Source organism: Muscardinus avellanarius (assembly GCF_963383645.1).
Source record: "Muscardinus avellanarius genome assembly, chromosome: 11".
Classification (NCBI taxonomy): Eukaryota; Metazoa; Chordata; class Mammalia; order Rodentia; family Gliridae; genus Muscardinus; species Muscardinus avellanarius.
Genome location: NC_137797.1, coordinates 83,284,059 through 83,297,804, shown reverse-complemented (window position 1 = coordinate 83,297,804; position 13,746 = coordinate 83,284,059). Strand labels below are relative to the sequence as shown.

General features: G+C 34.2%; 1 protein-coding gene across 2 annotated transcripts in view; it reads right to left on the bottom strand.

Moving 5' to 3' along the window:
* CPNE8 (copine 8) overlaps positions 1-13,746 on the bottom strand; it is a gene marked incomplete at both ends in the record, with an annotated part of 248,034 nt that overhangs the window by 58,067 nt on the left and 176,221 nt on the right. For both annotated transcript variants that reach the window (XM_080705259.1, XM_080705260.1), the window contains 2 exons: positions 9,969-10,030; positions 11,087-11,140. In XM_080705259.1, the coding sequence (XP_080561385.1) occupies positions 9,969-10,030; positions 11,087-11,140 (116 nt within the window). The remainder of the gene's footprint in view (positions 1-9,968; positions 10,031-11,086; positions 11,141-13,746) is intronic.

Genomic DNA, 13,746 nt, shown 5'->3' with positions numbered 1-13,746 from the left:
GTATAAAATAGGTCTGGCAGTATTGCCCAGAGGTAGAAAAGCCCCTGGGTTCCACCTCCAGTACCACCAAAATAATAATAATAAATAATCATAATTAAAAGGGATAGGGATATAGTTTGGAGGTAGAATTCCCTCAGGATCAATATAAGGTTCAACTTAGATAATTACTGGTAGGGGCAATAAAATATTGTTTTTTTCCCACCCCATAAAGCCTGTTTTTTTTGTTTGGTGATTGAGGTATGTGGCACAAAGAAGAAGGTCACAAAACGATAAGGTCTGAGAGAGACAAACACAGGAGTTTGTGATCCACTCCATTGAGTTGTCACACTTGTTTAAAGTTCTATTTGTTCATAATGCTTTAAGTACACTAAGAGATATGGGTAGAAAAAGGTGGAAATTCATGTATAAAATGGCTAAAAAAATCCATACTTATTTAATGGCTACTTTAGTTTAGCCTTCTAAAAATATTCTGAAATTATGTCTCTTTAAAGAGACGCTCATATGAAAATTTTTAAGACATCTATGGAAACTAGCACCCAGTGGCTTCGTGGTTGTGAAGGCCTTGGAGAGCTCACCTGGACTGTCTGGGGAGAGTCTAGCTAGGCTTTTTTGCAAAAAAGAGGATGATAATCTGCAGACCTCCAAGTTTCTAATGCACTCAATATTCTGATAAAAGCACATGCCTACATTTCATGTTGCCCTGAACTTTCAGTAGCTTAACAAGTCCTCGGTGCGCAATGGTGTTTATGATCTACTTGCCCTTTCATCTGCCCATCAGAAAGATGTAGACACTTCAGAGATATTTGATCTTTAGTTGTGTGGGTGGAGTGCAGTGCCAGGAAGAGGAGTGCAGTTGGGAGGCACTGAGGACTGAGGGCCAACTGCATGAACTGAAATGTGTGATTGTGTCCTTAGAAACTTTCTATAAAGGGAAACAGACCCATTTCACAAATAATGATAATTAAAATAATGATGATACCACCTGTTTATCCATTTATTTTTTATGTTGGGAAGGTGTACTTGAGTTTGAACCCAGAGGCATTCTACCTCTGAGCCGCATCCCTCCCCCCACCTTTTTATTTTGAAAAAAGTCCCACTAAGTTGCTAAGGGTCTTAATAAGTTGATGAAACTTGCCCTGAACCTCCATCCTTCTGTCTCAGCCTCTCACATACTGCACTGGGGTGACAACTGCCATACTCATCCCTGGCAGAGTATCTTAATTTCAGGACAATCTGTGATGAATCTGATGTTGTTCTTATGATTTATGATTTAAATATTCAATGCCATAAATTAGGGATTACTAAAGAAACTTTTTTAGGTGACATATTAGATTTTTAATGTCTAAAATTACTTTGAATAAGTTCAAAGGATAAAACAACCTTGGGGATAAATGTGCTTAGTATATAAGATAGGCTCCAGGTTGCTGGCCCAGGAGATGCAGCTTTTATAGTTTGTTAGAGATTCAAGCAGGCACGGGGAGACTGAGAGGAGGGTGCAGGTTTGCTGCCAGCCTTAGTAATTTATCTAGGTCCTTGGCCACTTAGCAAGACCCTGTTTAAATAAATAAGTAAATAAATAAAATAGGGCTGGAGGTGTGCTCAGATGTAGCATGCCCCTGGGTTCAATCCCTATTACCCCAAAGAGGTCCTTTTAGATATTCTTCTATTTAGAAAATAAAACTATTAACTACCTCAAATCATAGAATGTATCCCATGTTCCAGGCATCAAACAGAATGGCTACCGCTTAACCAAAGAAAAGAAAATGTCTTAGATCTTGATTTTTATTTCAGAGAATATTTGCATAGAAATCAGATCTTGGCTAATTTAGAAAGCATTTGTCTCATCTTACCTGATTTCATAAGCCTGCCTACTGTAGAGAAGCACAGTGTTTTAGAGATTGAAACAATGAAAGAAAAGTAACAAAAGATAGCACAATCAGTGTTATATTCTTATGTAAATATCTACATCAATTAAGACCTCAGCAATGCACACCTAGAATATCTGATACTAAGAATTAGGCCTGAAAGAAAGTTCTTTTGAAGTAGAAGATACTAAAAGATAAGGAAAACAATTTTCTTTAGTGTTTAAATGGGTTAATTCTAACTCTGCATAATTTCTCCTTGGATCCCTGAGAAAATAAATATTATCACATGTATATAACTTTCTATTCATTTTTTTGTGAGAAGAAACAAAAATAGACATAAATTTTAAAGTGCAATCCAGTATTTCAATGAGTTTATTTGCAGTTTTTGACTATTAACAACATTGCTACACAATCCACAGCAGTTACCTCTTCTGCTTTTATTTATCTAACCTCATACTTTCAAAGCACTGGGCTGAGTTTACAAATAATTTTGAGGACAAAGTAAATTCAGGAAAACCTCAGTCCAAAATCTATTTTGGATTGTTCCAAGTTAGGTAGAGTAAGATCCAATTTATTCTTATTTATATTTTATTTGATGATTTCCCCCTTTTATGAAGACCTCTAGTTTTCCTTGTCAATTAAGAATCAACATAAGTATAACCCCAATTTCCTGAATTAGAAAAGTGGTGGAGAGCATGAACCTAAACTGATGTCACCTAAGCTAGGACCAAAATAACCTATAAATACCAGTAATAAATGCTGATACACTTAATTTTAAAAGTGAGGCATGGCTATAATTCAGTTCTAAAATCCACGCTGAAAAAATTAATTTGTTCCAATTGTTTTTGAAATATCATACTTATTTTGAAAGATAGTAGAGCATCTCTCTGAAGAGCCAACTTTGATAATTCTGCAAATCTTCAAATGTAGTAAAACACAAGTGGCCTCCACTATACTAGGTTAGGCTGTTTGTTTCTTACATTCTGAAGTGTTAGGTTAATTTTCTTGTTGTTTTTCACTGTCATTAGAGGGCAAAAGGCAAGGTCAGATGGGCAAAATATAAGGTGAGTCCCTGGAGGTGTGCATATAAGAGGAGCTGTGTCAAGGTCAAGGCAGGAACACAGGGTCTGTCAGCTCTAGTGCTGCTCACCTAAGGAATGTGGCTCCAGCAACCTTCCTGCATTCTGTCTGTGCACACCTATGATCTCCATGTTTGGGAGGCTGAGACAGGAGGATCAAAGATTTGAAGCCAACTTTAGCAACTTAGTGAGACTCTGTTTCAAAATAAGAAATTACAAATGGGCTGCAGCAGAGCTCAGAGGTAGAATGCCCTTTGGTTTAATCCTCAATATCACACACACACACACACACACACACACACACACACACACACACAAAAACACCCAAAAATTATATTAACAAAAAATTTTGTCTTTAGTTGAAAATACTGAATCCTGTGTGATGGAACTGGGAAAGAGCAGAGCAAAAAGGTCTTAAAAGCCATATTTTCAAAGACACAGATGGTTTTAGATGGGACTTGATAACCACATCCCCAGCCCTTTTCATTTTTTGTTTTGAGACAAGGTCTTGCTGGGTTGCTGAGAGTTTTGCTATATTGCCAAAGTTGTCTTTGAACATGAGATCCTACTGTCTCAGCTTCCCAAGTACTAGAAATACAGGCATGCACCATCACACCTGGCTATGTTTATTTTTTACATCAAAAATGCTTTTAATTTTGTTATTTGTGTGTTGGCATACATCTTAATGGAGAATAAGATGGTAAGAGGCATACATGTACACATCACTCATTTAGCCCTTCCTCATTTACAACAATAAATTTTTTTATTTTTTATTTTTTTGGTGGTACTGGGGTTCCAGGAAGCCCTTCTACCTCCAGGCTACACTCCCAGTCCTATTTTTATATTTTTATTTGGAAACAGGGTCTCTTAAGCCAGTGTGGCTGGCTTCAAACCTGCGCGATCCTCCTGTCTCTGCCTCCCACGCGTGGGGATTATAAGCGTGCGCCACCACGCCTGGCTTACAACAATAACATTTTAAAATAGTTTTTATTGGTGTATTTATGGAAAAATGGCTGTAACTAAAACATGTATCTATAGGAAACTTTAAAACTAAATTATCTATAGGTATACAGTGGAAATCTTAAAATAAGCAGTTGCATGGTGAATAATATGTATAATATATACAATGGACAATAGATATGACATATAACATATTCCACTCTCATAAACTAGTGATATGTGTTACAAAGTAAACAAGGAATAATATTTTTCTAACAGTGATCAGTCCTAGAGTACATGATTATGGGGGGGGGGTTCTAACATAACACTAAGTGTTTTTGCCTAATTTTTCTTTTCTCTATTTTAATTTATTTTTTTCAAATACCAGCAGATTTTTTTTTAATTTTTATTGGTGCATTATATTCATACATCATATTGGGGTAAAAAAACTTGTGTGTACAGACATGTACACATCACTGATTTAACCCCTACCCAATTCCCACCCTATTCCCTCCCCATCCTTCCCTCCCTTGCTCGGCTTAGTGGTTGATTTCGATATGTTTAAGTACATTGTGTGTTTTAGAGATTTTCCTCTTCCCCCCTCCTTTCTCCTCCTTTAGGTTGTCTTGGTTGCTCCTCCATAGGATTTCCTTTTTCATCTAGAGTTCCTCCTATGACCCATTTCTCCCTAACTCTCACGTATTAGGGAAAGCATCTGATTTCTTATTTTTTGTGACTGACTAATCTCACTTAGCATAATGTCCTCCAGTTCCATCCATTTCCCTGAAAATGATGTAATTGAGCTTTTTTGATGACTGAGTAAAATTCCATTGTGTACAGATCCCACAGTTTTGTAATCCATTCATCTGTTGATGGACATCTTTTCTGGTTCCATAGTTTGGCTATGGTGAATTGTGCAGCTATGAACATAGATACACATGCATTAGTTTGGTAGTTTGGTCTCTTTTCTTTTGGGTAAATACCCAGAAGTGGTATTGCTGGATAAAATGGTAGATTTGTTCCCATTCTTCTGAGGATTCTTCATACTGTTTTCCAAAGTGGTTTCACTAATTTGCAATCCCACCAACAATGTCTTAGAGTTCCCACTTCTCCACATCCTCGCCAACATCTATTGTTTGTGTTTTGAATGATTGCCATTCTAGTTGGAGTTAGGTGAAATCTCAGGGTAGTTTTGATTTGCATCTCTCTGATTGCCAGTGATGTTGAGCATTTTTTCATGCATTTATTGGCCATTTGAATTTCTTCTTTTGTGAAGTGTCTATTTAGTTCACTTGCCCATTTTGTTATTGGATGCTTTGTTTTCTTAGTGTTGAGTTTCTTGAGTTCTCTGTATATTCTAGATATTAGAGCAGTAGGTAGCAAAAATCTTCTCCCATTCTGTTGACTCTCGATTGAGGTTCTTGACAGTTTCCTTTGCTCTTCAGTTTCATGCAATCCAACGTATTGATTTGCCTTTTAATTTGTTGTGCCTTTGGGGTCTTGTTGAGAAAGTGTTTATCTGTGCCTTTGTGTTGCAGTGTTGGACCTATGCCCTCTTCAAGGAGCTTCAAGGTCTCTGGTTTGATTTCCAAGTCTTTGATCCATCTTGAGTTGACTTTTGTGCAGGGTGAGAAAGTGGAATTAATTTCCAATTTTCTGCATATAGTTAACCAGTTTTGCCAACACCATTTGTTGAAGAGGCTATCTTTTTTCCAGTGTATGTTTTTGGCCCCTTTGTCAAAAATCAATTGGCTGAAAGCGTGTGGACTTGTTTCTGGGTCTTCTATTCTACTCCATTGGTCTATGTATCTGTTTTTTTGCCAGTACCATGCTGTTTTTATTACAATGGCTTTGTAGTATAGTTTAAAGTCAGGTATTGTGATTCCTCTAGCATGGTTTTTGTTGCTAAGAACTACCTTGGCTATTCTGGGCTTTTTGTTATTCCAGATAAATTTAAGAACTGATTTTTTAATGTCTGTGAGAAATTATCTCGGTAGTTTAATGGGCAATGCATTAAATCTGTAGATCACTTTTGGAAGGATGGCCATTTTAATGATATTTATTCTGCCAATTCATGAACATGGAAGATCCTTCCATCTTCTAAGATCTTCTTCGATTTCTTTTTTCAGTGTTTTATAATTTTCTTTGTAGAGATCTTTTACCTCCTTGATCAACTTTATTCCTATATATTTTATTTTTTTGTGGGAGATCCTGAGTGGAACCGTTTTCTGAATTTCTTTTTCAGTGGATTTATGGTTGGTGTACAGGAAAGCTTCTAATTTTTTAAGATTGATTTTTGTATCCAGATACTTTGCTGAATTTGTTGATCAGTTCTATAAGCCTTTTGGTTGAGTTTGTTGGGTTTTCTAAATATAGTATCATGTCATCTGCAAATAGTGAAAGTTCGAGTTCTTCTTTTCCTATTTGTACTCCTCTGATTTCCTTTTCTTGCCTTATTGCTCTGGCTAGAGTCTCTAGTATTATCTATTTTAATTTCTAATGTGATGTAAAAATATAGGTATTTTAGCTGGGCATGGTAGCACATGCTTATAATAATCTCAGCATTTGGGAGGCTGAGACCAGAGGATCAAGATTCGTGGACAGCCTCAGCTACTTAGTGAGGCACTCCACAACTTAATGAAACCTTGTTTCAAAATAAAGAATGAAAAATAGAGCAGGGGGTGTAGTTTGGAGGTTGAATGCCCCTGGGTTCCATCCCCAGATCCGCCAAAAAAAAAAAAAAAAAATATATATATATATATATATATATATGTGTGTGTGTGTGTGTGTGTGTGTGTGTGTGTATGTGTGTGTGTGTGTGTGTGTGTGTGTGTGTGTGTGTTTTGTTTTGTTTTACCTTTTTTGTGTGCGCTACTGGGATTGAATCCAAGACCATCCTACCTCTGGGATACACTCCCCGAAACTATTTTATTTTATATTTTAAAACAGAGTCATGCTTAGTTGCTGGTAATCATGCTAAATTGCTGAGGCTGGCCTCAAATCTGAAATACTCTTGCCTCAGGCTCCCAGGTATTGGGATGACAGGTTTGCTCCTTCACTCCAGTCTTACATTATAAGCATTTTAAAATTTAAGAGTCATAATACCTATCTCCACAATATATTAAAATAAACATTAAGATTCTTCGATTTCAAAACTCATGAAGTATACTGAATATCACTGAAGTGTTAAATATATTTCAGAATTATTCTCAGTTGCAAGAGAATACAAATCTGTCTGTTATGTCAGATGTCTGTGAACATCTGCTGTCATTTACTGTCATTAGCCACTAGTGAAATGATACATACCATTATCATAACCAGTTTTAAAGTGAAACAAGCATAACTCATTATATTCTATACTACTATTACTCTAAAATTTTATGTCATTAAGTAATGCTTTTAATGATTTTCAGTCATTGCAGAACATTTATCTGCTTGGAATTGAAATTTCTTAATAGAAAGGGCTGCAAGCTCCTAAAGAATACACGTCTAAAACAAGTAAAAAATTATCTTTTAAAAGCCTATCAAAAAAGTAAAATTTGAAAGAGATGTTTTCAGCCACTTTATTCTACAATATGTTAAATACTGGCATTTCCATTTCAGGATGTCATGACTTGATATTTTCATAGAGAGAATTTTTAAAAGAAAAATGAATATGAAACTATCATTTCTTTTAAGTCTATCAAATATTTTTAAAGCCATTCACCAATGAATCCCCATAACACACAGTTAAGTATAAATCTTCATAAATATCTAACAATAAAATTCTTATATATTCTGCATGATAAGAAACTATTTTCCATCAGACTATGTAAATCCATGTGGATATTGACTGGTAGCAATTAAATGGTATAATGAGGTATACAAATACCAAAAAGTAAACACTACAATTATTTATTTATTTTAATTATTTTCTGAAAGAGAATATTATCACCCTGAATATCCTTAGGAGAACAGAGGGAAATACAATGCATAACTTCACGCACAAGTGAGATATCTTGAATAGTGTCTCCTGTGAGTTGGGGGTGACTAAAATATGACTCTATAGTATTTAATTTCAGACCAGTTAGATTTGTTATGTAGTAGAATCAAGGCCCTGTTTCTCCAGAGTCCATCAGTAGTGCAACAATTAGTTCTTAAATAGCCTGAGGAGGCAAAGACTGGAGCAGAGTATATCTCATAAGCTGGGGCTCCATGATCACACAGGCAGAGCTGGAAATAGGAAATGTGTAAACAAAAACAAGTAGTTGGGAGCTGATTATTGAGGATTGAACCCAGGGACATTCTACCTCCAATCTGCACACCCATTCCTTTTTATTTTTATTTTGAAAAAGAGTCTCCCTAAGAATCTGAGGGTCTTGCTAAGTTGCTAAAGCTGGCCTCAAAGTAACCTTTATCTTTACTAGGTGATTTCTACTGAGATCTTTCTTTCTCAGCCTCCCACATACTATTCTGGAATTACAAAGGGGTGTCACCACACCTGGCTCCAGACAATGAATTGTGGGGGCCATAAGCAACTGAATAACAGGACAGTGTGATCTTGTTGAGACAATTTTTCTTCTAGGTTCTGCAGAAACCCAGTTGCTGTGATTGGCCCTAAGGAAATGCAAAAAACCAATAAAAGTAATTTATTGGTAACTCACTTTGAAAACATTTGTTACTAATAGACTCAAATCAAAACATTATTAGGTATTCATTGCTGACAAAACACATTGGGTATTTCTTATTTGCACACAGACATACACGTATACACACTTCAAATATTTACAAGGGAAAACAAGAATAATAAGCACCAAAAGGGATTTATTACATTTTAAACATTTAAGTCATAATTTAAAATGTAAAATATAACCAGATATATAAAGCATGTTTGGAAGTTTATAAAAAGCATGGTAAAGTGCATTAATTGTCTTACACCTTTTCTCTGTAGCATCTATTACCTATTGTTATGTCTCAGCCTCCCACATTATGTCTCAGCCTCCCATGTTTTCCCATCTTCTAAAGATAAAAACATGCATATATGTTGGACTACACAGGGCAGTTTGCAAATGTTTATTTTTTTTACTTATTATTTTTTTCATTAACTTTATTGAAAGGACCACCATAGATCCAGGGACTGACCTCAAGACATTCACACAGAGCAAACCTTCCCACCCGTGCAGGGAATCGTTATTTACTTGCTTTGTTTCCTGAAAAAAATAGTAAGAGGAAGAAAGCTCCCTATTTTCTGAGAAACTGTTTTTGCTCCTTTAGCCTCTCTTTTCTTTAACTCTTTCTTCCTTTAGCCTGATGACATTTAATCAGTGTGTTAGTATTAGAAAAAAAATGTTGAATCATAGTTAGGCTTACATGTTTGACCTTTATTATTCATCATGACAATAATAAATGCAATCAAATTTGCCTCTCACCATTTCTGTATACTACAAATAAAAAAAGTAAATAATAATATGTGAATACTCTGTACTATGAGATAATATCATTTTATCTTTGGGAATATTCAGATTAAAGGAAAAAACTGAGGTTAAAAATAGGAAGAAAACTGGAAATACCTTCTTATTATCAGAAATTAAGAATCTATAAGACATTACTAACACAGGATCTATCCAGACTTAGAATAATTTAAAAAATGATTACAACTATTTTTTTTTCTGAAATTTACTCATGCCTGGAAGCCAACAAAGCCTTAAATGCCTATTCATAATCATAACCCATTTCTGCATTAATATTTCATGACAAGATATATTCCTTTATTATTCTGAAGTAGCATAGACATAAAAATCAAGCCCTCCAGCTCTTCTGCTCCTTTAAAGGCACTAAAAGTACATCTAAAAGTCCTTCATGTTAGGCAAATGAAAACACTGTATGAAAGTGTAAATAATAGCTTTATCCATTATTTCAATGACACAATATTTTTTTTCTTTTGACCAGAGAAAACTTACAATTTGTACCAAAAATAATAGATCTTGGTATATAGTAACAGGTCTGCCATCAAAATGTACAGTTTCCTCGGTACCTGGTGGCAGCACTGAGGACAGGCATTCAACAAGATGTTTAAATAATGAAACTATTTCAGAAAATGACTTACCCTCCCTTAATGTAGTCAAGAAATGAAACTTCGGTTTCCACCAAGAAAGAAAGTAAAGTTACCTTAAAAAGAGAGAGAACTAATATGAATAGTATCTGTTAGGACTAACTGTAACCCTAAATGGACTTTTTTTCCTATTAGAAAGAAAATATGTTCAGACATTTGAAAATCACTAAAGACATTCTTTATTAAAATCTTCTAGGACTGATTATTCATCTATTTAAAATTATCAGAAGGAAAGGGATAAAAATAATAAATCCTTTCTTTGACTAGTTCACTTCCTTTGAAGAAAAACATGAAAATTACCTACAAGGATACGGTGTTATTTCTCATTTTAGATAAAAAAAAGATGAAAGAGAGTTGAAAAATGGTTAAAACTCAAACACTGGAATCCATGATCTAAGTCCTACAAGAAGAAATGTATGTTTTTGTCATGATTTTGTTAAAAGGTCATCTAATATTTTAAGTGTCTTGCTTTATAAAACCCTTAAAAGTAAACTTGAGGAAAACTTAAGATTTTGTTTCTCCTAAGTAAATATTAGGGACAAAAATCTTAGGACTTTTTGTTTCTCAAAATAGAAATATATTGGTTTTTCAAAAATTTTTGTTACTTATATTTTGTCCCACTCCTATACTAACGTAGTATAGAATTCCCACAGTTAGAAACTTTAATTCACTACAAATGAGCACTGTCATATCCCAGAAAATGAATCCTAATAGTTAAGTGTAGCCTAGAAAGATTATAACATTTCATACTACTAAGATGTTTTATATGTGTCTGGTTCTCTATACTCTGATTCCACTGAATGAAGAGTTCATAATGAAACATCAGCTTTTCTTAGGAGTCTTACAACCCTTATTCATTGACCCTCTCTCTGGATGCATTCTCTATCACAATCATTCCCCAAGGAAGTTAATGTTTCTATTAAAGTCCTTCATATTAAAATCATAAGTGAAACCAAGCTCAGAGTTTGGTTGTTTTGCTTCATATCTTTTTCTCTCTTGATTCCACACACGAGGAAAGACATGTTATATTTGTGTTTTCTTAATTTGACTTAAAATATTATTTTTTATTCATTAATTTAAGTTCTTAATGAATAACATTAAATTTGACTTACGGTTCCAGAATTAATATATTTTTTCTTTTTTCCTTTTTTTTTGGGATTCACCACCTTAAAAAGCAAAGAAAACAATTAAAACATTAGGTTTTATACTGAATTTATTTTTAATATGTAGTTAGTTTAACCTGCCTCCTTGACTTTTTTTTTTTTTTTCCTGGTACTGGGGATGGAACCCAGGGGCATTCTACATCTGTTCGTCACCCCCAGCCCTATTTTTATTATTTATTTAGGAACAGGATCTCACTGAGTTGCAAAGGGCCTCACATGGTAGTAGCTGAGGCTGTCCTCGAACCGTGATCCCCCTGTCTCAGCCTCCCAAATGCTGGGATGACAAGCATGTGCCACCATGCTCAGCTTCCTTCTTCACTTCTTTCAAACGTATTTGTTTACAAGGGACTTCAGTTTGTTGACTGAGCAGTCATTTGGCCAATATTCCACTGCAAAAGTTACTAGTGATTGTCTTTCTATTGTTGGTAATATTCTTCTTAATAACTTTATATATTGATTTCCTCTAACAATCTGTTTCTTCCACATTTAATAGAGACATTAAATAATTAAGGTCCTAAATAATAATGACTGCATTGTAAAAAATCAGAGGTTGCTAAAGAAAAGTATATCTGAGAGACATTTTTACTAATTAGAATAAATATGCATATGGTAGTAAAACACCAATGTGAATATTTATGGGCTCTATCAACCTAACTATTGCTTTATAATACTAGTGATTTCCACTAGATACCATGATACATGTGGCAAAGGTATCATTTGTGGACATAAGACTGAATTTCTGACTATTAGTTCCATAAGGAAATATTAGTGTATTCCTACATTGCATAAGACATTGGAGAATTTAGGAAATATAAAAATGAATAGGCACTGTCAATCAACTAAAGTAATTTAAATATGTAAATGCCTTATTAAAAGAGGATATACCAGCTAATCTTAATCCAAAATTTTAAAAAAATCCCCTGAAAGGGAGAAATGAAGGAATTTACAAATAGGTATTATTTGAACTAGAGTTTCTTAATTTAAATAGGGCTCCAATAAAAAGAAATCAACAAATACAACATTCTAAAAAGAAGAAAAAGGACTATGGATGTAGCTTTGTGGTAGAGTACTTGCCTAGCAAGTGCAATGCCCTGGGTTCATTTCCAAGAGTTACATACATACATACATACATACATACATACTAAAAGGAAGAAAAGGTTATCAGCCCAGGTTCGCTGGAGTAGAGGGCATAGATAAAGATATTAAAAGGTAGACTGAAGCTATGTCAAGGTCCTCAATTCTATGCTACAGAGTGTTTTTGTTACTCAATTGACATGTAAATGTAAGAATGATTTCAAAGGATAGAGTCCTAAGGAGAAAAAGTAGAGACAACAGTAATGGCCCTGTTTTTAAATTATCTACACAGAAGCAATGAGGAATCAAATAAGCACCATTAAGAATGTTTTATCAGAAAAATTCAGAACACAGAATAAACTGGATTTGATAGGTATAAGTAGAAAACACAACAAATTGACTCAACTATTCCACCATTCAATATATTGTTTTTGCTATTTCAGAGAATTCTTATTGAGCATATCTTATACAAAAGAACCTACAATGCCCAGAATATATGCCTCCACCAATAATATGGCACTTTTTTTCTTTGTGATAGTGGTGGCTGAACCTAGGGGCATTCTACTGGAGCAACACCCCTGCCCTATTTTGTATATTTTATCTTAAGACAAAGTCATATAAATTGCTGGAGCTGGCTTCAAAACTGTGATCCTTCTATCTCGGCCTCCCAAGCACTGAGATTTTAAGGATACACCAACACACATGACAAAATGATTTTTTTTCTCCCCAAATTAAATAGTTTGATAGCAATTGACTATGTAGAAAGTTATTTTAGGAGGTAAGAAAACTCAGGTGTAATCCGGAGGTGTGAGAAATTCCTCAAAATCTCAAAATTATTTTAGAAATGCAGTTCCTAACCATATGTGGGAAACAAAGAATAACATGAATTTAATAAAAAGTTAAAGAATAAGTTTAAATAATTTTTTGTAAATAGAAATTTTCTATTTTTCCATTTAAAATGATCTATCTAGCATTAAATCTCTGTTTAGAAGATATTTTTTCCCATATTTTAGGACTAAATTTTCAGGAGAATTCCAAAGCATTTTAAAAAATGTTCATGTAAACCTCTTTGGCTACCAGTATATCATAATTTAACTAGAGTCCCAGAGGAATTATCTCATGTGTTTTGTAATTTTATGATTAAATTGCAAGATTTGTCATCTAATCCCATAGGACAGTTTTAATCACCAATAAGGTATATAATTAATAGCAATAACAATGGTAGTTATATAATATGCAAATATAATAGTATATTCAATAACATATTTAATATCAGATATTATAATAATATCACGCATTATATAACAATATAAGTGATACAATATATAAGTATAATGACATTAATAATAATAATAATAATAATAATTATTATTATTATTATTATTATTATTTTGGTGGTACTGGGGTTCCTGGAAACCCTTCTACCTCTGGGTTACACTTCCAGACACCTATTTTTTATATTTTTATTTGGAAACAGGGTCTCTTAAGCCAGCGAGGCTGGCTTCAAACCTGAGCGACCCTCCTGTCTCCGCCTG